The sequence below is a fragment of the Micromys minutus genome, assembly GCF_963924665.1.
Source record: "Micromys minutus genome assembly, chromosome: 1".
Lineage (NCBI taxonomy): Eukaryota > Metazoa > Chordata > Mammalia > Rodentia > Muridae > Micromys > Micromys minutus.
Window position 1 is genome coordinate 2398350 of NC_137969.1, and position 25533 is coordinate 2423882.

A 25533-nucleotide genomic window follows, 5' to 3' on the forward strand; every position below is an offset into this window, starting at 1 on the left:
TCTACTTTAAGACTATACCCCCTTTTTCATACTTCAGTGTTCTAAAAATGCATTATAAATATGTTAATCTTTCTCCATTATGATTAATTTTGTTGTGAGAACAATTTTACATATCCTAAATGAGCATAGGTAAATTTTCCATCTCTATTCCTAGAAATTCAAATACTCAGTCATAATTCATATAAATGATCAATTTTTTTAGGTGATGCCAAAGAATTTTTTTCAAGGTATTTTGCTAGGTTATGTTCTAACATATACTCATAATTTCTTTCCTAATATGCATTAATTTTACATTTTATTTGGAAGTTTCCTAGTTAATTATGTTTGATACAGTTTTAGACTGATTTACACAAAACTATTGACATATATTTATTATTATTTTATGCATATTTTAAAGGTATGTATGAGGTCCATGTTCATGCTTGTTGCCTTACAAATCTGTAAATGGGGGATAGAACCATTGAACTGAAATTTTTAGCCACTATGCAAGTGCTGACAACTAAATTCAAGCTTCTCAACAAATGCTTTCCCATGTAGCCATTTATCCAGCTACTTAGATTCATTTTAAGTATTTTCTGTGCCTTAATGAAGTTGGATATAATATATGAACTTTGAGCATGTCTGTTCCCTTTTATGAGGTTTTACACAATTTACTACATAGAAAAGGACCTCTATTTATATTTACAAATATTTGTCATTATTTGTACTATGGCAAGATTATTAAATTATTTTAAAGCTGTAGAATGACATATCACATAGTAATAATATATCCTATGTTTTTAGAGTATTGACATCACTAACATAATAACGTAAATAGGATAGAATATCTCAATGAATGATTTTATATGTAGTGTATTTTTTGCTTAAATACTATAGCTAATATATTAATAGCTACATATCTCATTGAATATATGATGTCATAACTCTGTATGATTAGATATAAACAAGTAGCTGTTATACTTCAGAGTGACATAATACATTATATGCTTATAAAACTAAGATGTAATTTTATTTTATTTTATTTTATTTTTTTTACACTTCAATGGCTTTATTAATTCCTTCTTTCTCAGGAGTAGCAGGCAATGCTTAGCAGGAGAACTGAAAGGGAAGCTGAGAAACTATGGGCTTCAGTATGGGTCATTAAAGGGATACAGAGGGTGTCCAGAATCTCTGGGGACTCTCTTCCCATCCACCGTAATCATGGGCACAATATACCGCCAATTTTTGTTCAGACCATCTAATTGCTTCATCTCCTCTGGACTAAAAGTGAAATCAAATACCTGAATGTTCTGAAGGATGCAGGAAGGAGTGATGCTTTTGGGGATGCAGATTACTTTCCGCTGAACCTGCCATCTGAGCAAGATCTGAGCTGGAGATCGGCCGTGTTTTTCAGCTAGTGCCAAGACTACTGGTTCCTCAAGTAGAACTGGCTCATCAGGATGGCGCCATGCACGGTCAGATGAGCCCAAGGGGCTATAAGCAGTCACTTCCAAGCCTCGTGCTTGACAGTGGGCAATGAGCTCATTTTGAGCCAGGTATGGATGGTATTCCACCTGCAAGACAGCTGGGCGCACAGAAGCCACACTGAGGACATCATCAATCTGCTGACTGCTGAAGTTGGACAAGCCCAGGGCTTTCACCAACCCCTTTGCCACCAGTGCCTCCAGAGCCTTCCAGGTCTCCTTATAGTGAGTCGAGTCATATCTGACAGTTCCATCGGCGTTCTTGGGAAAGGGATTGTCTCCCCGCTCAAAGGCATAAGGCCAGTGCATCAAATAGAGGTCCAAATACTCCAGTTGCAGATCATCTAGCGTCTTCCGGAGAGCAGGTTCTACATCCTCAGGGTGGTGTTTAGTATTCCACAGCTTGGATGTCACAAACAGCTCCTCTCGAGGTACTGCCTTGCCTGGTCCCACATTCTCCTTCAGGGCCTCCCCAATCTCAGTTTCATTGCCATATACAGAAGCACAATCAATGTGGCGGTAACCTACACTAAGGGCATATATAATGGCTGCTTTCACCTGACCAGGCTCACTCTTCCATGTCCCCAGACCAATCAGAGGCATCTTCTGTCCAGTGTGCAGGAGGACACTGGAGGCCGTCATTGTCCCCTTGGCAGTGAGCACAGGCTGTGGAGAAGACAAAGTGGCCAGAATTCAGCTCTGCACTCCAGTAATGAGCCAACAGGCCCCGGCTTAAGTCTGGCGGAGAAGCAGCAGCCCCACCCCAGGGAGGAGCGAGGACCCGGCTTCCAGAACTACGCGCAGGACGGAGGAGACCCCCACTGTCCTGCGAAGTAGAAGAGGGGGTTGAAGCCAAAGCAGGGACTTTGCACATTCCTCCCCTGGGAACCTCTTACTCCACCACGAACGTCTGGAAGGGCCGGGGTCCCGAAACTGTGCATGCGCAAAGGCTACGTGGACCGTAATTTTATTTTTAATATGTATACATTGTAAAACCTAAAAAGATATTCAAAATGTATAGCTCATTAATTTTACTACTTATTTGTGTATATATACATATATGTGTGTGTGTGTGTGTGTGTGTGTGTGTGTGTGTAGAAAACAGCACAGTTAGAAAATACATATTTGAACATCAACATTGCAGTTGTTCATTGTTTCAAACTTTGCTGTGGGAAGACAACAAAGCAAGCATTTGATTCTTCAGCTTCCATAAGTATATTAAGTAATCAATAAGTTGCACTGATTCTTCATTAGATTCTTACAATGATTGAAATTCCTGTTAATGTCCTACATTTTGGAAATGATATCATGAAATGACTACTGTGTGAAATGAGAAGTGATAACTGGGGGCCTGAGAGATGGCTCAGTGGTTAAGAACACTGACTCTCCTTCCAGAGGTTATGAGTTCAAATCCTAGCTAACACATGGTGGCTCACAACCATCTGTAATGACACCCGATGCTCTCTTCTGGTGTATATACACTGTACTCACATTAAATAAATAAATATATAGATTAAATAAATAAGTAAATAAATATATATAATCTATTAAAAAAGAAGTGGTCACTGCATTTCTACCTTGGGTATACCATATTGATAATCACTTTATATTAAAATCAATGAAACTTTTTACCCATTGCACTACTAATGTACAGAGTAATATTGTAAATAATTGTAAATTTGTAATTATTTATCTCACTGAGATATGGTAAGTTGCATACTACCTGATATGCCTAGAACTCCTGCCTTAGGTAGGCTCGAGGAGGATTATTATTTGTCCAAAGTCAGTCTGGACTATAAAGTGACATACCGTCTTTATATATCATATATCTTTACTGCACTTTATTTCACAAATACTAGTAAATTGATGCACTCTAAGCAACTGTCAGTGATGAATGGATAATAAGATGCAGTGCATTTACACAATTAAGTATTCTACAGGATTTTAAATACAATTATAAAATGTGATTGTAAAAAAATGAATGGTGCTGGAAATAATCATCCAGAGTGAGGTAACCATCCCAGGGTAGTTGCTTGGGTGAGATGTATTCAATATTCTCAACAATTTGCACACTTACTCCCACTTTTGCCATGTTGTTTGGCTAGGCTTAGGAGATGTTGGCCTTGAAGGAGGACGTCTATCACTGGGAAGGGGTTTGAAATTTCGCAAGCAACCTGCTATTCCCAGTTTTCTCTCTATGCTTTCTTTCTTTTTTTCTTTCTTTTTTGAACAACTTTATTTTAAAAAACAAAGATAAATGTACAAATTTTAAGCATTATGAATATATTTTTGTCAGTGCTTGGCTTTTTTTTCTCAAAGGTTTGATAGTGTGCATTAAGGTCTTACTAATTACAATGAGCATAAAGTACATGTAAAACAGGATGTAACCCCTAATTAGTCAAAGTTTTCTTGGTGTGGATTGAGCATAATGTTTTTTCTTTTTTTTTCTTTTTTTCTTTTTTTTTTTTTTTTTTGAACTTCACACAGTCTGTGAGTTGTTTCTGGGGTGTTCAGAGCTCTTTATGCTTTCTGTTTGTGGTTTGACACCGGAGCTTTCAGCTGTTCCTGCCACCATGTCTAGACCTGCAGTGCTCCTTTGCCATTGTGGTGGAAATTTAGCTCTCTGGATCCAGGAGCCCAAAATAAACTCTTCTTTTTTTATTTTTATTTATTAATTATTTTATTTGTTTTCATTTCAAATGTTATTTTTCTTTTTTGGTCTCCCTTCAACAAATCCCCATTCCCTCTTCACATTGTGTCTAAAAGTGTGTCTCCTACCTACCCACCCACTCCCATCTTACCACTACAGCATCCCCCCTTTTCTGGACCATCAAGCCTCCACAGGACCAAGAAACTTCTTTACCACTAATGTCAGATGAGTCAATCCTTTGCTACATACATAGCTGGATCCGTGGACCTTACCTTGCATACTCTTTGGTTGGTGATTTAGTCCCTGGGAGCTCTGAGGTGTCCAGTTAATTTATACTGTTGTTCTTCCTATGTGATCACAGTCCACTTCAGCTCTTTCACTCCTTCCTCTAACTTTACTATTAGGATGCCAAAGCTCAGTCCAGTGGTTGGCTCTGAGTATTTGTATCTCCCTTAGTCAGGTGCTGTCAGAGCCTCTCAAAGAACAGTCATATCAGGTTATTATCTGCAAGCACATCTTGGCATCAGCAATAGTGTTGGGGTTTGGTGTCTGCAGATGGAATGGATCATATGGTGAGGCAGTCTCCGGATGACCTTTTCTTCAGTCTTTGCTCCATTTTTAATCCAGGAATTTCCTTTAGATAGGAACAGTTTGGGGTTAAACATTTTAAGATCTCCCTGTTGTGGGATGTTTTGGCTAATGTCATCCCCATAGGATCCTGGGAATATCTGGTATCCCTAGCATCTAGGACTTTCCATAGTTCCTCAAATCACCCTCCGCCACTGCTAATTATTACTATTTATTCTCCTGGCCCTTTGGACTTGTCTTCTGTCTCTTCCCATACCTGATCCTATTCACCCCTCTTTTTTCATACCCTTCCACTTCCCAGCCTAGGTCCCTCCCTCCTTTTGTCTCCTGCAATTATTTTCTTTCCCCCTTATAAGTGGTTTGAGGCATCCACACTCTGGCCTTCCTTTTATTAAACTTCATATTGTCTGTGAGTTGTACTATGTAAACCTTTTATCTTCTATAGGATACCATTGCCATGAAAAATACTATATCAGAAAAGTAACTAATGAATCTAAAATGACAGATGCTTTGTGATATCTTTCATATGCAAATGCTAGATTCAAATATTTATGTGTGTATTTAAATTAAAGCCTCCACAAAAGACAGAAAACTAATAATGGTTTGTGTTGTATTAAGGCAAATTTTCTTTAAAATTGATAAGAACCTGTAAGATTCATGTCTTTCAAAATGCACAAACAGCTTTGCAAAGAGAAATGGTGTCCCACACTAAAGTAAAATAATAGAATATAAAAGTAATGACCTTTACCTATTTTTCAAGTGTCAAATATAATTTTAATCACATCAATAAATGAAAAAATAATTACAGATGGGAACCTTATAATTAAATCTCCTACAGTGACAATTTACATTTGTTAGAATTGTTATTCAGACTAAAAGTCATTGCTGCTGCTCTAAGGTACAGATTCATCATTAAAAGACAGAGGGATGTGCACTGGGATCAGGAATTGGTATGCTATGAAGGAGTAGGTCGAAGGAAGCTCTGATTATTATGAGAGAGAGAATCTACATAATCTAGATATTCCAACATTATTAGAAACAAAAAAAGTACATCATGTGGATTAATATTATGAATTCCAGAATTTATATTAAACAGTATTGTTGATGGCAAGCTCATCTATCCTGTTGCTGTGGGCAATATTAACTCTTTAGTTTTCCAATGTAGACTGTCAACCAATAGTTCTCTAGGAACTCTCCAGGCTTTCAGTATCAGGCTGGGGACTGCTGAGATATCCAGCCCCAAGCATGGAATACCTGCCAAATTCATGGCCTTTATTTAACTAGACAGCTCTTGGGAAAGGCTGAGATTACTCACTGTGGGACAACCAGTCTAATAATTCTATCTTTTCTACTTAATAGACAACACTGAATAACACAACGCACCAATCACACACATTTTCTCAAATATTGTTGCTGTTGCTTGGTTTTTACTTTATTTGTTTTGAGATAAGGTCTTCTTACATAATCATGACTGCTATGGAATTCACAATGTAGACCAGTTGGTCTCAAATATCACAGCTATCCACCCACCTGATTCTGAATCCTGAGTGAAAATATAAAAGATGTGCACCATAACAAACTTTAAAAAAATATTAAATTAAAAATGTCTACAGATTCTTTGAGTAAAATTTTCTTTGCTCAGGATTCAATTATTTCAGCTGATACACATATCCTACATGGAATTATATTTAATGATTTTCAACTAAATATATTTCAATACATTTTAAAAACATATACGCAAATGGTATTATTCAATTCTATAAATTTGATATATATTAAAAGATGTACTACTTTCACAGAAATAAAAATTTAAAATTAGTGTGTGCTTTTACTGTTTATTTACAATCTTTAATATAATTTGGTACTATATTCTTCTTTAGGCAGTTTGGATTTAGTTTATCCAGTTATTAAACCAATTGATGTTTATAGTTCAAATGTTCATAAAAGTGAGTTTTATTCATCTGATATAATTGTCATTGTAGATATTCAATGCTGAAAAAGCTTATCATTTCTAGTTGTTTCTGAACTCTGGCTGGACAGCTCAACTCAGCTGTTCTGGCTCAAACTTTTCTCCAAATTGATTGGTTCAATCTGGCTTCCCTGGTGTTCTCACTGAATCATGCTGCTTGGCCTCAAACTAACTCTGCCAATTTGTTATAATTCTCTGGCTCTTTATTTCTTTCTTTAAAAAGTATATATTTCTTGTTTTGTAAATTTTTTTTGTTTTGTTTTGTTTTCTTTATTTCTTGGACTTCATACAGTCTGTGAGTTGTTTCTGCGGGAGTGCATCAAACCTTTAAAAGAATCAAGTACTGACTAAAAAATATATTCATATAGTTTTATGTAAAAATTATGTTAAAATCTGAAAAAAAGTACTGACAAAATGTATAATTTTAAGCAAAAAAGTTTAAAATCTGTACATTTATCTTTGTTTTGTAAAATAAAGTTGTTAAAAAAAAAGAAATAGAAAAAGAAAAGCCATGCCTAATCTTGGTGACAAAATTAAAGTGGAAATTTCATTTGACCTGAAAAAAAAAAAAAAAAACCTTCAGTTTTTGTTTTGGGACTTTATATGGACAAAGAGTTTTAGTATTTGACCTTTGGTGCTTTCTTGTCATTTGTAGACAGTTGTTATATTGTTCTGGTGCTTGATACTTAAGTTTTTCATATCGTTAATACATTTGTCTTGACTGTTTAAAACTTTAATATATATATATATATATATATATATATATATATATATATATATATATTTTTTTTTTTTTTTTTCAACTAAAATCCTTGTAATACCCCCTTTTGGCATTCAGTTTTATTTTGATTAGATGACCAAGTTATTTACTTATTCACAGGATTAATTTTTGTATTCCAGGTTGGTCTTGTACTCACAGAAATCCTCCTGCTTCTTCTTTCCATGTTCTGTGACCATGCCTGCATGCCACCATACTTGGTTTTCTGCCATCTTTCATGGAGTTGTTTCACCTTAAATAGGTTAATGTGCTGTTCTTATGAGTGTTGGGCATATCCTATCTCTAACTCATTCAAATATTTCTCTGATTTATCACTTTGTCTGCCCCTCAATTAGAAGTGACTATCACACATGGCTGCCACTTTCTGCAAACAAATTTCACCCTCATTGTTGGGGATTAAGTACATGGCCACGCTCTGAGTGGCTCCACATGCATCTAACTGAGACAGTTGCAGATACAGCTAACCACTGGACTGATTTTGGTGACCCTTATGGAAAACTTAGGAGAATCACTGTAGGAACTGAAAGAGATTGAACCCCATAGCAAGAAAAGCAGTATCAATTAACCTGAAAATTTCAGTGCTACCAGAGTCTAAACCACCAACCAAATAGGATGAATGGGATGATCCTTGACCACACCCCTCTCCCTGGCACATATGTGACAGTGGATTGCCTTGTTTGGCTTCAGTGGGAGAGGAGCTGCTTAATCCTGTAGGAACTTGATGCCCCAGGGAAAGGAGATACTGTCAGGGGTGAGGTAGGTGTGCATGCATGGGTGAGGGTGAACCCTTTCAGATTTATAGGAGAGGGAAATGGAGTAAAGAACAATGGAAAAGGAGACCAGGACAAAAGAAAATATTAGGAATGTAAAGAAAATGATTTAACTTAAAAAGAGAAAGAGAAAACTGTACATACAAAGTGCATATCTGTATTCTTAGCAGATTCAGCAGACCTAGGACTTCAGGTGTGATCTCTTGTAAAATCTGGGATCTGATTGTTTCTGGATTAAAAATTATCTCTGTTACATAACTAAAATATTAAATAAAAGATTAGATAAAAGTCATATTTGAATTCTGCTCTATGGTTTTCACATTATTGGACTTAGTTTTAAGTAACAACACTTAGCCATATAATTCAGAACTATTTCATGAAATAGAGTGAAAACCTGCAAACGCTTGAGAACATGTGTTCAAAATCAATGAAAGATTGAGCACCAGATGCAGGTATAGACATTATCACCATCATTAGAAACATGTAATACATTTTAAAGCAAGTGAAGCCAGAAAAGGAATCCATGTTTTTTGCATTCATCTTTTTGGAGGACATATTTTAGATAATATGTACAAAAATATCTATACAAATGGTGTATATCTTACCATGAGGAAAGCATTAAATTTATTTTGGTACAGTCTCATCCTCTGCTGGTTAGCAATTTACACAAAACCAGATTTGTTTCACAACAACTAAAAACACATGTGGTATGATTCACAGTACAACCTTAAGCTGTAACACTTAAATTTCTTGTAAATGTGAATCTTGGATGTTATGTCTTTTGAATTTTATTTCCACAAAATTTTGTTAAATATACATTATAAACATCAGTGAAAAACACATATGTGTATATAAATGTTTTATAATGAAAATGTGAGTTGATATGGGAAAATATTTCTGACACCTGTGCAATGTACAGATAATAAGAAACTGAGTCACTCACATATAAGTGAGACAACTGTGTCACTTCCCCTCACCACAGGGCTCAGGGATTATCATAAAAAAGATGTGTGGAGAGTGTAATGTGCAGAATGTATGAGTCTCCTACAAAGGAGTAATCTCTGTTCATGGCAGCACCATCGCACAGATGAAGCATTGGCTGTGTGTACAAGACCCAGACAAGGTCAAAAGCATCCAAAATATAAGGATGAATTAGGAAGAGTTTTTAAACTTCCAGTCCCAAGGAGTTTTGGGTATCTGATGGCTCTCAGAAAGAAACAGTCACATGTTTTTAAGGACAATCCTGCTCCTGTAAGATTTCTCAGCACACATTAGCCTACCTGCAGCATGAAATAGACTCAATGCATTTAATTAAATGAATACATGAAGTTGGGAGGGGAGAGGGTACTGAGAGCAAAGGAAAGGGAGGTGCATTTGATTAAGATACATTATAGAAATGTATGGAATTTCCAAGAATTATTAAACCAAAACTTGGTTTTCTACTTTTATATAATAAACTTGTTTCTTATTGAGCACAGAGGAATCAATACAAATATGCTTCAACTGTATTTTTTTAAATAGACCATGCATTATGGCCAATTATGTAGATTTGCATTGTTAATGCTTATCAGACCTATGCAGTGGTTACTAGAATCTTTCTTCAAATGTGTTTATCTGAGTATATTCTGCTCTTAATGGTACGTAAAATGGAAAATATCTATAGTGGCTTGCCAAAGACAGAACATAAATTCAAGTCTTACTTTTGGGCATCATATTTTCATTTACCCACCACCTTCTGCTATGGTGATGAATATATTCTGCCTCTTTTCTATGACCTGCCACATAAAATCAGATTAATGAACAGAAGAAACTGATGTTGCTAGAGACTAAAGGATTCAAATTGGCATTGAGGACTTTTTTTATGTTGGAGAATATAAAATAGAACACTTTATTTACAGACTAGAGAATATAAAACAAAGAAGCAAAAATGGAAGAAATACACAATGCTTGGAAAGATGACTCAGTGGTTATACATACTAGACTTCAAGAAGCAGGGAGTTGTGCATTCACCACTGTAACTGAGAAGCTTACCCCCAACCCACTGGATGGTTTTAGCTCATTTGTCAAAGATCAAGTGACCATAGGTGTGTGGGTTAATTTCTGGGTCTTCAATTCTGTTTGATTGATCTACCTGCCTGTCTCTGTAGTAATACCATGCTGTTTTAATTACTATTGCTCTGTAATAAAGCTTGAAGTCTGGGGTAGTGATTTGCACAGAAGTTCTTATATTGTTGAGAATAGTTTTTGCTATCCTAGGGTTTTCTTATCACAAATGAATTTGCAAATTGATCTCTTTAGCTCTATGAAGAATTGAGTTAGAATTTTGATGGAGATTGCATTGAATCTGTAGATTGCATTTGTCAAAATTACCTTCTTTACTATATTGAACCTTCCAATCCATAAGCATGGGATTTTTTTCTATCTTCTGAGATTGTCTTCAATTTCTTTCTCCAGAGACTTGAAATTCTTGTCAAAAGTTCTTCCAGTTGCTGGTTAGACTCACAACAAGTTATTTAATATTATTTGTGACTATTGTGAAAGGTGCTGTTTCCCTAATTTCTTTCTTAGCCTGCTTATTCTTTGAGTAGTAAAAGGCTGTATATAAAAACTGCAACCATTTCATTTGGAATAACAAAAGACCCAGAATAGAAAAATCCATTCTAAACAATAAGAAAACATCTGCAGCCATCACCATCCCTGACCTCAAGCTATATTACAAGGTAATCCTGTTAAAAACTTCATGGTACTGGTACAGAGATAGACACATGGTTTAATGGAATAGAATAGAAGATCCAGAAATGAGCCCTCACATATATGGTCACTTGATTTTGACAAAGTAGCTGTAAATATTCAGTGGAAAAAGGAAAGCCTCTTCAATAAATGGTGTTGTTCCAACTGACACTCAGCATGCAGAAGAATCACAATACAACCTTTCTTCTCTCCTTGTACAAAGATCAAGTGCAAGTGGATCAAAGATCTCCACATTAAACCAGGTACACTGAAACTATTAGAAGAGAAAGTAGGGAAAACCTTAGAACACTTAGGCACAGGAGAAAATTTCCTGAACAGAAAAACAATGGCTTGTGCTCTAAGGTCAAATATTGACAAATGGGACTTAATGAGATTGCAAATTTTCTGTAAGGCTAAAGACACTGTGAAGAAAAAAAAAATGGCAGCCAACAGATTGGGAAAATATCTTTACCAATCCACATCTGAGAGAGGCCTAATATCCAAGGTATACAAAGTACTCAAAAAGTTAGACACCAGAAAAATCAAACAACCCTATTTAAAAATGGGGTACAGAGCTAAACAAAAAGTTCTCAATTGAGAAATATCAAATGTCTGAGAAGCATCGAGGGAAGTGCTAGATATCCTTAGGTATCAGGGATATGCAAATCAAAACAACCCTTAGATTCCACCTCACACTAGTCAGAATGGATAAGATTAAGAATTCAGATGACAGCATATGCTGGAGAGGATTCAGAGAAAGAAGAACACTTCTCCACTGTTGGTGGGGTTGTAAACTAAAAATCAGTCTGGTGACTCCTCAGAAAATTGGACATAGTACTACCTGAAGACCCAGTTATTCCATTTTTGGGCATATACCTCAGAGAAGCTCCAACATACAACAAAGACACATGCACCACAATGTTCATAGCAGCACTATTTATAATAGTCAGAAGCTGCATAGAACCCAGATGTCCTTCAGTAGATGAATGGATACAAAAATTTTGGTTTATTTATACAATGTAGTACGACTCAGCTATCAGACACAATGACCTTTTGAAATTCTTAAGAAAATGGATGTATCTAGAGAATATCATCCTGAGTGAGGTAACCCAGTCAAAAAAGAGCAGACATAATATGCAGTCACTGATAGTGGGAGGCTAACCCCAGAGGCTCGGAATGCCCCAAAAAAATACTCGCAAACTGTGTGAAATTCAAGAAAAACAAAGGCCAAAAAAAGAAAAAAGAAAAATCATTTTGCTTAATATTTACATACCAAGAAAACTTTGACTATTTCCAGATTACATATTGTTTTACATGTACTTTATGCTCATTATTACTATTAAGATTGTAATGCATACTATCAATTCTTTAAAAAATCAAGTACTGACAAAAATATATTCATATACTTTTATGCAAAAATGCTTTTAAAATCTGTACATTTATCACTGTTTTTTAAATAAAGTTGTTTAATTAAAAAAATAGTTGTCTATAAAATGAAAAAAAATATAGACTGCAAACTATTGAGATTCAGTGGACCATTTAGCAGTTTTCCTGTTTGGCTACAACAGAAGAGGTTTTTCTCATTCATAATTTATACCTATGGTAAAGTATGTTGCAAAAAGCTCATAATTAATGGGCTCATATGTAAATGGGCTGAGACCTATAAAAACTTAGAATCCAAGCAACAAAACACTTTACTTTGAATAACTTATAATTGTCAGCTGTTTTAGTATAATGATAAAATGATGGCCAGCAAGCCAAGTATATCCATTATGAAGTACCATTACTAAATGCTCCCTAGATATTGGATCATTCTACCTTTGTTGTTAATAGTTTATGTGGTAGGAAGCTGAAAGCTAATAGGTATGTGCTCAATATGCTTTTTTTTCAAAACCAAAATGTCATTTTCCTTCCTTCATTTTAAAATTTTTGATTTCTTCCCAGTAGTGACATATTTTTGGTTTTGTAAGATGGATGCCACAACTCTAAAATCATGCCCAGTCTAAGATAAAGAATAAGAAACAAAGAGCTATCAGAAAAATATTTTTGTCTCTTAAGTGAAACATGATAAGACATGTTCACCTGTGAAAAGTTACACACACACACACACACACACACACACACACACATGCACACACAAGGATAGACAAGTGGGCAATTAACTTTTGAACTCATGCATGAACTAATTATTCTAAGACAAAATGCTCTGCTTTGCTCATGTCATTACCTGCATATCAACTCATTTTTGTGCATCTGAAGTTATCATAAATATATTAACTAACCATATATTAGTTGAGCTGCACTCAGTGTTGGAAATATGATATTGACTCAGAATCTTTTCTTGCCAGGATGACCAACAGATATGTTCAAAATAGTGGTGCCAGAGAAGTAATCACTGCATGAAAACCTATGGTTTGAAAATTAATAGGCATCTCACTTAACAGTGATGATTTGTTAAACTTCCCATCTACCTAAGCCTGTCAAGTAGTGTGGTCATGATGGAGATCCTCTCCATTCAATTAAATCCCATTCTCCTGCCTCTTTTCTAACATATTCAGAGATAAAAGTAGGCATTGCATTATATAGGAACAAATTTGGGCTTGGTTCTAAAAGCAATTTATTCTCTAGATTTTGACTTATAGATGTCTGTAGTAGACTCGGTAGGTTGAATAAGTAGACCCATTTGGTGATGAGTGAGAGTTACACTAACTTGTAATTATAAGAATAATCATTTAGAATATTATTAGAGTTATATTAAATTGTTGATTAAAGAAAGTGAAACAGTTTGCTTAATAGCTCAAATCTCTAATAGATTATCCATACCCAAGTGGTGTCTATAAACCATGTTCATATGTGTAGCACTAAAAATCTAAGTTGGTATTGACATATGCATGCATTATTCATAGAGGATATTGTTAATTATATGCAAGAAGCAAAGAAACATTTCACTTATAAAGGAAATACATAAGATCCACTTCTACAAAAATATAGGTTCTAACTTTAAATATTCCAGTAGAGGTAACAGGCCTGGAGACATCAATGAAAACTTGGGCACTTGAGATAGCGACAGCCTGGGCTACATTACTCAAACACCCTCTGTTGTTCTAAATATTGAGGAACTATGATGACAATGGCTACGTGATTAACATCTCTCTCTTTCTCTCTCTCTCTCTCTCTCTCTCTCTCTCTCTCTCTCTCTCTCTCCCTCCCTCCCTCCCTCCCTCCCTCCATTCATCCCTTCTCTCTCTCTCTCTTTTTTTTTTGGTTCCAAACTGTTTATTGAATGTTCATTGTGGAAAATAGATGCATACTGTACCTACTTCTCAGATTAGAGATTAAGTATCTTTTGCAGGCAGAATGTCAGGGAAAGGAAGCTGAGTGGGTAAACTCTCAAGGTCTCTAGGAACCTCATTAGCATGGGGAACACTGTTCTTGGCCTATGTGACCACAGGGCATGTTTCCTTATTTGGAAAGTGTAGAATATCGTCCAGGTCATGAATTTGTCAGAGAACAGGGAGGTTCCTACTCTCTCAAGTGAGTTTGTGGATTCTCAACCCACTCTACCCACCCTGTTTCCTGGCATGGTTTTCTGTCCCAATATCACTGCCCCTTGCTTGCTGATGGACAGGAGTTTCTCTTTGGTTCTCTTCCCTGACATCATCTTCAACTCTGCCCCACATCCCAGTTTAAATTCCCAGACTTCTGACTCAGTCTCTTTCTGTTTTTCTTTGTCTCTGTCTCTTTCTCTGTCACTCTCTGTTTCTCTCTCTTTGTTTCTCTCTCTGTCTCTCTCTCTCTCTTTGTGTGTGTGTTTGTGTGTGTGTGTGTGATTGTGTGTGCTATACATTCACACATTCTCATTAAAGTTAGTGATGAAGAGGAAAAAAGTAGCTAACCTTAATAGGCAAGGTATGTGGAGTAAGTTAAGGCAATTCTAAAACTATTAGACCTGGTAGAAGATTTAAGCAGAAAAACTTTAATGCTTAGCTTTGTGGTTCTGGAAGACCATATACACTCACAGCAGAACATTTAAAAAACATTCAAAGATACATAAAATTAAAAATATTTAATATGTACATAATAGTAAATAATAGAATGATAACCTCAATCAATGAAGAGGAATGTGAACATATTCAGGAGAGAAAAATGAGCTTTTTACCAAGAATATTAATATCTCTTGGATCTCCAAAGACAAATACATAAAAAGCTGGGTCAACAGATTTGAATCTAAGAAGCATGATTTTGATTGAAGTATTTTATTTGGTAATAATAAGTTCATAGAATATAATTGGATTCAGGAGAGTATGTGAAAGTGCTCAGGAGAGATGTCCCAAGTAAGAAAAGAAACTAAATTAGAACCCAGAGGACTGACAACATCCGAGAAGCAATACCAGGAAACTCATCCATCATTCCTACTGGCTATAACGTTCCTGAAATATGGCAGAAAGCAGGCTTTTGGATAATCATACTATCTCTTGTCAAAAGGAAATTGAATGAGCAAGGTAAATTGACATATTGTGAGACCAAATGACAGTGATTAAGTACTGGCCATGCACTGAAGTGCTTGATCCAATTGCATACTGTATACAGGGCTAGAGTGACCTTTTGAATGAGAATGTGGTAGAATGGTCTACATTTCAATTCTTTCTTTTCCTCAGACTTGACAAAGATGACGGAAGAGTTTCAATACTCTAATGTAAAGCAGAGCATACATGCTCTCAATCTCAGAATAAGCACTGATCAAGGCAAACAGAATTATTTTAGATGTCTTTCCCTAAATTGATTAAAGTTCTTATTTATCTGATGTCATCACCATGTCTTTGCACTCATATGTGCATCTGCTCTGCTGTGTTCATGTGATGCTGCTTTTTTCTTTTGATGAAATCATCTCTTACAGTCTATCTGCTTCCTCCTATGCTCAGGTACCTAAAGTGTCAATAGTGTTTTAAAGTCACTTTATTTAGAGCTGAGAAATCTAATGTCTCTCACTCACTGACCACCACACCCCATTTCTGGTACTCCAATGGTTGAGTTAGGGGAAGAGATGGTCAAGCTGAAGAGGTTTGTCACTGAACTGAAAGAACAACAATAACAATTATCTGGGACCTATAGAACCCCAAGAAGTGAAATGACCAACCAAAGAGGGCCCGTTCATGGCTCCTGCTACATATGTAGCAGAGAACTGCCTCATCTGGAATCAGAATGATGGGAGGTGCTTGATTCTATGGAGCTTTGATGCCCCAGAGAAGGGGGATGTTAGAGGGGTGAAGTGGGAGTGAGTGGGTAGGTGAGAGAGTACCCTCATAAAGTCAAAGGGAAGATGGGGTGCGGTGTTGGGGTATTGAAGGCCAGGTTGGCAGATAACATTTGTAATGTAAAAATATAAAGTGATTAATAAAAAAGAATGAGGTTAGTCTTGAATATTTTTTGTGATCAGGTTTATGCTTAAGTCTAAAAAATATGTGCATCATTGGGTATCAAGAATCCATGATCACTTGGGTTATAACATTCAACAAAACATTGCAAAGTGTGTGTGAATTTTGGAAGGTATATGACAAAGAACCTCAGGTAAAAAGCAATTTTCATGACCTCTGGCTAGATACTGGGAACAGGCTTAAGAGGATTGTCAAAATTTGAAAATGGAAATATGCCTTAGGGTAAGATTAGTCAGTCTATACTTTGGGATGTTAACTTACAAAGTACAATGTACAAAGTAAAACATATAAAATGATTTCTCAGAACAAATATCCCATGTAACACTTCCAAATGTATCTCAGAGAATGTAGATTTTTCTGTATATATTTTTATTATATCAGCATCATTCAAAAAAAAAAAACCCCAAAACATTGGTTTTTCAGTATAAAAATTTACAAAACATTTTTGAAAATATTTTGAATTTTTTGTTTAGATTATATTCCCCTCCTTTTCCAGACTCATCCTCCCATTTCATGTTCATGTCCCCATTTCTTTTTGGACTGATTACATCCCATTAGTGATGCCTATATACTAATAGCAAGGTTTCCAAACCATTTAAACTAGTCATACTTACCAGCAGCCTGCTTTACAGAAAGCTGTGTTCCTCCTGGGTACTACCACTTATCAGAAACTAAAGTAAAATATTAATAATTTTAAAATACATATAGTTTGACTCCTTCACATCATGTAACTCTAACCCTGTACCCTCATCCTCTTTGTACCTTCAACTATTTTCATGCCCTCTACTGTGACCCTTTTAAAATTCAAGTCCTCTTCCTTTTCTCCCCTCTTCCCCCTTTTTCTCTCCATCTTTCTCCTCTCTCTCTCCCTCTTTATATGTGTGTATGATTTTTTTTTTTTTTTTTTTTGCATAGATGGTTTTAGGAACTACCACTTGGTATTGGACAGTTAGTTGACATGTCCCTTGGGAATAGTAATTCTTTCTCTCAGCTGTAATTTTTCATTTAATATTGGGGTCCACATGATTTTCTACATATGCATGTGAACAGGTATTAAGGCTGTTCAGATGTTAATTATGAAATCATATTGCTGAGATTTTGTGAGTGTACTGTTCCTGACATATGTGGAATACACAATCTTGCAGCATACTTTCTAGTTTTCTGGATTTTTACAATCATTTAATTACCTCTTCTGCATCCTTGAAGCTTAGATGTAAGCATATTGTAATGTATCATTTGGAGGCAGAATACCTCACAGAATATTGTTCTCCATATTTTTACCATTGCTTTCCAGATTTTGATGATTGTGGTTTTCAGTAATGGTCTTTGTTACAAGAAGCCTCCTTGATGAATGGTAAAAACTACACTTATTTGCTCGCAGGATTTGGATCTGACCTGAATGGTTTCCACCTGAGAACTAGATTTCTGATAGTGCTTAAGGATGCTATAAATGTTGCCAAGGGACAAATGCAATCAATAGTCTCAACTAGCTGTAATGCCAACAAACTACAACACTGGTTAAATATGGTGAGATATTTCTATATGTTGAAGCATGACACTTGTCTTGGTGTTAGTAAATAATGGCCTAATTCTACTTGAGGCATGCTTAGTTAGAAAGAAATCCATCTTGGTACTGAATGTACAGCCATATCTTCAATACTCGTGAGGTCATGGATATTAGGGGAGAACAAACTAATACAGCTTCCCACAACCATGTATTTAATCCTTGCATTCACATAGAATAACTTATAGCTGTTAATCTCAATTTTTGTTACAAACAGTTTTTAAGTATATAGTTAGAACTTGTCTCCTAGGCTTGTTTATGGCTCTCTTACTTGTGTAGTTATTTGTAACATCGGCAACATGTTTTTATGGCAAGAGCCTAAGCAAACCCAGCATACTTACTGACAATAGTCATTATGGAACTTTATAATTTACACAGTCATCAATACAAATTTTCTTCATTGAATATATTAACATTAAAGTAGCTACACCACAAGCTCTGCAGTAAGACTTCAGGAGTAATTCTATGATTACACAATGAAATTTAGCATTTAAGCAATGATATGCAGCACAGTCATAGCAAAGTCTTTCAAATTCCATGGTAACAGGATAAGTGGAACATGGAATTTTGTTAATATGAACTTCTAGGCAGTGTGAAGTATGGACTATCTTAAAGAAAAAATAGAAGTCTGAATACTAAGTAAAATTACATTCTTCTCACAAATCTTGACAATAGAACAAGAAATAACAGGTTAGTTATAGCATATGTGGTTGCCTATATAAGCACTACAGAAAATCAAGCTAACCAATGACATGGAAGAGATGTGAAAGATGCTCTCTGAGCTGCATGCCACATGGAGAAGCATTTGGCAGTAAATTGCTAATGGATAGAGAGAAGGAGAATCATGATTTATTGATGTTATTATTACTTGGAGCTATCCCATGCTCTAGTTAATGTCAACCCGTCCAAGCATATATGGGTATCACTGACTAAACATTAAGAGCTTGTGTTAAGAAGATATTAAGGTGTGTGGAAATTATGGTAGCTATGCATAGTTTTCATTGTCTATGTGTATGAAATTAATGAAAATGAGAAAATAGGAAAGTATGGGACTTTTGAAGTGCTAATGGCCTAGCAGCATAAAAGGTAAGCTAAGCAACTGTGCCAGGAATGCTGATGTTATTAACCTATGTATGCAGGAAGCTACTGATATAGGAATTAAGAAGCAGTATAGTTCTTAAACTAAGGATACACCAATTTCATTTCCAGCCTCTCAGGATCCAGGGAATTCTTGACAAAAAAGTTCAAATGATGGTGTAACTAAGAGAAGAAAATCTGTCATTATTTTGAAGATGCACAAATCTCCTTTTGTAATCACAACTCTGAAACTTCAGAAGAATACATGTGAAGAAAGAGTATTCCATTCCAATCTTTCTCTCGCGTGCTGTTGAATTTGAAGCCTCCTATGCAAAACACAATTTTCTCCCATTTTTCCAGACATACTGTTACCCCTCATTATTCTCATTAAGGAACAATATACTCCAGTTTATTACCTTTTCTTTTATTTATGATTTGCCTAGATCAGTCTCCCTCCCTTTTCATATCGTCTATACTTACATTTCAAATGTTATCTACTTTCCCAGTCTCCCCTCTAGAATCCTCATATCCCATCTCCCCTTATCTCTGTGAGAGAGTTCCTCACCCACCCACTCCCTCTTACCTCTCTGCCCTGGCATTTCCATACACTGGAGTATTAAGCCTTCACAGAGCCAAGGATCTCTCCTTCCATTGATGCCTGATAAGGTCATCCTCTGCTACATATGATGCTGGAGCCATGGATCCCTCCATCTATACTCCACTTGGTGGTTTATTCTCTGGGAACTCTGAGAGGTCTGGTTGGTTGATATTGTTGTTCTTCTTGTGGGGTTGTAAACACCTCCAACTCTTTCAGTCCTTTCTAACTCCTCCATTGGAAATCCCATTCTGAGACCAATGGTTGGTTGAAATCATCCTCCTCTGTATTTCTCAGGCTCTGGCAGAGACTCTCAAGAGATAGCTATATCAGGCACCAGTCATCAGGCACTTCTTGATATTGTTTGTCGCGCACCTAACGTTTCGCCAGCACAAACAACACACGGCAACAGGATTCTTCTGCAAACAACCTTTATTGTACAGTACTCTTGAGCAGGGGACCCCAAGGAAGAAAAGTGCACTGCTTATATATGCCCAGGAGACTTGTGCCGCTTCCTGATTGGTGCGCCCTCCAGTATCTCATTAGCATGCCGAGAGCAGGCTGTGACATGCGTGGTACATGCACAGTAAGTTTCTTGGGCTGGACAACAGCTCTGTTTGCTGAATCATTGGCAGAAAGCCGGCACCATCTTTGGGTGTGGCGCAAATGGCTACCAACAATTGTCTGTGATTTCTGACAGTATATGGGGTGGTACTCCCTGAGGACCTAGCTATACCACTCCTGAGCATATACCCAAAAGGTGCTCTAATACAAGAGACATATGCCTTGCTATGTTTATAGAGACCTTGTTTGTAATATCTGGAAGCTGGAAATAACCAAGATGTACTTCAACAGAGGAATTCATACAGAAAATGTGGCACATTTACACAACGGAGTACTACTCAGCTATTAAAAATAACTTTATGAAATTATTAGGCAAATGGAGGGAAATAGAAAATATCATCCTTAGTGCAGTAACCCAATGACAAAAGAATACTCATGGTATGCACTCACTATTAAGTGGATTTTAGCACAAAAGGGAGAAATTCCCAAGATACAATTTACATATCATATGAACCTCAAGAATTTGGAAGACCAAACATTGGATGCTTCTGTCCTTCTTAAAAAGAGGGAACAAAGTATTTACAGGAGGAAATACAAACACAAAGTGTGGAGCAGAGACTGAAAGAAAGGCCCTCCAGAGACTTCCCCACCTGGGGGTTCATCACATATATAGTCACCAAACCCAGAAAGTGTTGTGGATTTTAACAAGTGTATGCTGACAGGTGCCTGACATAGCTGTCTCCTGAGAGGCTCTGCCAGATCCTGAGAAATACAGAGTAGGATCCTCTCAACCAACCTTTGGACAGAGAATGAGGTCCCTAATGGAGGAGTTAGTAAAAGGACTGAAGGGACTGAAAGAGTTTGCAAAGGCACAGGATGAACAACACCATAAACCAACCAAACATATCCCCCCTTCCTGAGTTTACAGAGACTAAACTCCAACCAAAGAGTACACATGGAGGGTCCCATATTCCCAGCAGCATATGTACAAGAGGATAGCCTTATCAAACATCAGTGAGAGTAAATGTTCTTGGCCCTGTGAAGGCTCTATAACTTCAGTGTAAGGAAATGCCAGGGTAGGAAGATGGGAGATACTGGGTGTGTGAAGGAACACTCTCATAGAGGCAGGGGGAAGGGTAGGATAAGGGGATTCCAGAAGGGAAACTGGGAAAGGGAATAACATTTGAAATGTAAGTAAAGAAAACATTCAATAAATAAAAGAACAAAAAAATAAAAAATTAAAAATAAACAAATAATACAAACTATGGGTATAAACTATTTCAGTGGGACAAAGATTTTCTCTCTGTTGAGAGTAATGATTTTCCTAAACTTAGGACAAGAAGGCTTAAATTTAGAGGCTACAGTTTCATCACATAAAGTAATGGTGGCTCGATCTCACTTTCGATCTGTGTTAGCTGATGTCAGTACTTGACTCCTGGCACATCCCCACCTATAACCTTATGACAAGAACACTGGTAGAAGCAAACTACCCATATGGGAGAAAGGGGGCTCAGGGTTGTGGTTGGGGGACATAATAGGATGTGCACTTCCTGTACGGAAGTACCACCTAAGAGAAATCCCCATTTACCTTCGACTACTAGATGGAAGAAGCCTGGCAGAAGTTCACCTATGCAGGGGCCAGAAGAGTTTTATTGCACTGCCTGTGGATGCAAGACAGCAGGAGACACCTAGTGGAATCCCTCCTCCTCTTGAGACTTGATTATTGTAAAAAAAATAGACAATTGAGGGTCCCTACCAGGGGGACCAATGGTATTGGGACACCCCCTAGGCAAATGGCACCTGTAACCAAATAATATTCATATTCACTCAGAAAGGTAAAGAAGCAACAGGATGGGTAAAGGGAAAAACCTGGGGACTCAGGTTGTACAAATTGGGGAATGATGATGGCCAAAGTGAGAGAAGGGCCTAGCCAAAAAGAAGAGAGAAAGAGAACAGAGTCAGGGCCAGTTCAAATCTTGGTTTATCTGCTCTCCTAGGCTAACCACATCAAATCCACCTGGTAAGGACCCCTAATTGTTCTGCTGCTGTTGTTGACCTTCAGGCTCTGTACATTGAACGAGCTTATAGCCTTCCTAAAAGAGAGAATAGGTGCAGTTCAGCTGATGTTTTGCACCAACAACATGAGACCCTGAGTACAGGACCTGAAGAATACGAGTCAGTTACCAGAGACTGCTGAGCATAGCTCCAATAAAGGAGTTGTACAAGAGAAAGGGGATATATAGGACCGTAGGGCCTTTTGCCAGCCCTACACCACATGCCTCGGGTCAAGGCTTGGGCAGGTTCCAGTTTCCTTCCTTGGATTAGAGGAAGCCACATTCTATTCTCCTCCCACAGGAATATTTTTAAGTAGAAAATTCTCAGAATGTACTGAATAATGCTTGCTAGCCAATAGATTTATTGATCAATATGCTTAGCCAGTAAATTTTCACTATAACCTTGCTGAGGTAACCTGTGCCCCTACACAGTATAAAAATTGCTTGTAATAGCCATTAGGGTTGCCTTCTAGTCATTCACCATGAGAGTCTGATTGAGGGTAGACCTGACATACTGGAAAATAAAGCTCTCGCTTTTGTATCGAAAAAAGAGTAATAGTGTTCAAAAACTGAAAAAAAAAATTCAGGACATACGTTTCCCAAAATTATGATTATGACTTTAATGTCAAGTTCTTGTTTTACAAGGTAAGCATTGTAGTTGCTAAATATCCCAAACATTTAAAGTTTTAGCCTGTACTATACCAGTAAAAAAATGAATATGTTGATAGGCTATTCTGAAGACACTCTGAAAATAGCAAGACCGAAGATGTGAACATAGTTCCCAAAGTTATTCAAAAGCAAGGCAGGTTAACGAAGTGAAGAGAAAAAAAATAATTCAGTTGCAGAAAAGCAAGGCATACAAATTCTGAGTCAGCTTGTAAAAATGCAAACCATATAAAGCATTAGGGGGAAATAACCTAGCCCACTCAAAGGCCAGGTGAAGCTTGTGTTAGCGTAGAATAGACCCAGGGGTGATGACACATGGCAAATTCTATATGAGCTTGCAATGCTGGTCTGCAAATAAAATGATCAACCTCTTTTCTGATCTGTAGAAGTTAAAAACAGTTTAGGAACAGTGGTTGGATCATGCTTCCTCCACAAACAATAAAACTGTTTAAAGCATTCACGATCACTATCAAATTATGTTCAAATTCATTCTCTTATATTCTAATAAATTCATAGTTGCTATTAGAAATATTAACAAACATTTAGAAGGCAATATAAAATGTCTGACAAGTTGAATTAGTACATTAATAATTAGCTTCTGTTTATAAGAAATTTAAGTGCCACTAATAAATGATAGTTTTTGCATTTAGAATGAAAAGGTCAGACCATAAACAAGAAAAAAAAAAAAAAAACAAACCCAAGTAATTTAATATTAAATTGATATTAAAAGGTTAAAAATTTCCTGAAGAAATGTAGGATATTTCAATAAAATTGAAACTTTACATCTGACGGCTTTTCCTAATGTGGGCATTTAAACTGATGTCCATATATTTATGCATTTTATCATGTGTTTCTGAATATGTGCTTCTGTATGTGTGTATGTACACATAAAGCCATGTGCACATGACTACCATAGTATTCCTATGAAGGTGAGAGGACAAGTTGCAAAAACGAGTTATTTCCTTTCACCAGGTATGTTTATGATATTAAAATGAAGTCATGGGACACAGTGGCAAGTACCTAGTGACTCACCTTGTTGGTTCAACATATTTTTGGCATTCTTATATTTTTACACAATTTACTTTTTTTCAATAAATTATATATTTATTGAGGTCAGTTGAAATAAAGTTATCAAATTTTAAATTGTATAAATCACATGGGAGTGAAGCTGGCATATGCCTGCATTCAAATACAAAGCAATAATATTTATATTTTCTTCATTAATTAAATCTGCATTTTCCCTAATTAAGCATATATGTTGATGAGCTGGGTTTTGTGGCCAATTTCAGCATTCAAGAAACACAGGGTTATAGATCTCTGTGAGTTTGAGACCAGCATGGTCTACAGAGGTCCAAGAGCCAAACAGAAAAAAAAAAATAATGAAACATTAACACTATAGCTATAGTCTTCTGCAGGCACTATCTTTTATTCTCAAAAATGTGAAGATAAATATATATTGTAAAGAGGATGTTCTCTAATGTCTGTGAAATGTATCTGATCAAGTATCTCAAAATTAAATTAAAAAAACTAAAAAGATTTGATCAAAATGTGGGGATTTTTCTAGAATGAGCAATGATAAAATGTGGACATATCATACTTTTTAAATTTCAAGGATACATGCACCACAATGTTCATAGCAGCCCTGTTTATAATTGCCAGAAGTTGGAAAGAACCCAGATGTCCTTCAGTAAATGAATGGATACAAAATTTGTGGTATATTTACACAATGGAGTACTACTCAGCTATCAGAAACAGTAACTTTATGAAATTCCTTGGAAAATGGATGCATCTAGAGAATATCATACTGAGTGAGGTTACCAAGTCACAAAAGAACAGACATGATATACAGTCACCAATAATTGGATACTAACTCCAGAAAGCTCTGAACACCCCAGAAACAACTCACAGACTAAATGAAGTTCAAGAATACCAAAGGCCACATAGTGAAAGCCTCAGTCCTTCTTAGGAAAAAAAAGTATATTGCACTCTCTCTGAGTGTGGTACACCTGAACCTTACATCACTAATAATCCAAGAGTTAGGAATATAGCTTTGTGGCAATTTTTGGTATTCAAGATCATTATGCTTAATCTATACCACCAAGGAAACTCTGACTCTTTCCATGTTACATTCTTTTCTACATGTACTTTACACTATGGTAACTATTGGGATTTCAATGGATACTCTCAAAACCTCTAAAAGAATTGCCAAAATGCTTTTAAAAATCTGTACATGTATCTCTCTTTTTAAAATAAATTTGCAAAAAATAGAAAATTAAAAAAGACAGAGTATAATTGATTATAAAAAATGCATCCAAATATACACTGTCATTTTATTTCACTTTAATATTTTAATATTAAAAACATACAATAAAAATTAATATGCCACCAATAAATAAACAATATGAGGACCAGCAAGTAGAATTACATTATGGGCTGCTCTCTAGAAAACCATTTTTTTCCAAATTAGTGGTCTCTGGATGACCTTTTGTTAAATTTTTTAATGGAAGTAGTTTTCTAACCCATACAGAGCCACAGAGAAACTGATATTGTCTCTGAGATTTGTTTTGATGAGATATTCTGTTCCTGAGTCTGAGTGGGGACTTTGTGCACCTTAGTCCCTATTCTTTTAG

The 25533-nt window shown here is 36.2% G+C and overlaps 1 protein-coding gene across 1 annotated transcript; it reads right to left on the minus strand.

Moving 5' to 3' along the window:
- Window positions 1–1040: 1040 nt before the first annotated feature.
- LOC308413601 (aldo-keto reductase family 1 member A1-like) lies at window positions 1041–2385 on the minus strand. Its single transcript, XM_080908662.1, has one exon. The coding sequence runs from the start codon at window positions 2103–2105 to the stop codon at window positions 1128–1130; it is 978 nt and encodes a 325-aa protein (XP_080764788.1). The 5' UTR covers window positions 2106–2385; the 3' UTR covers window positions 1041–1127.
- Between the last annotated feature and the right edge of the window lie 23148 nt (window positions 2386–25533).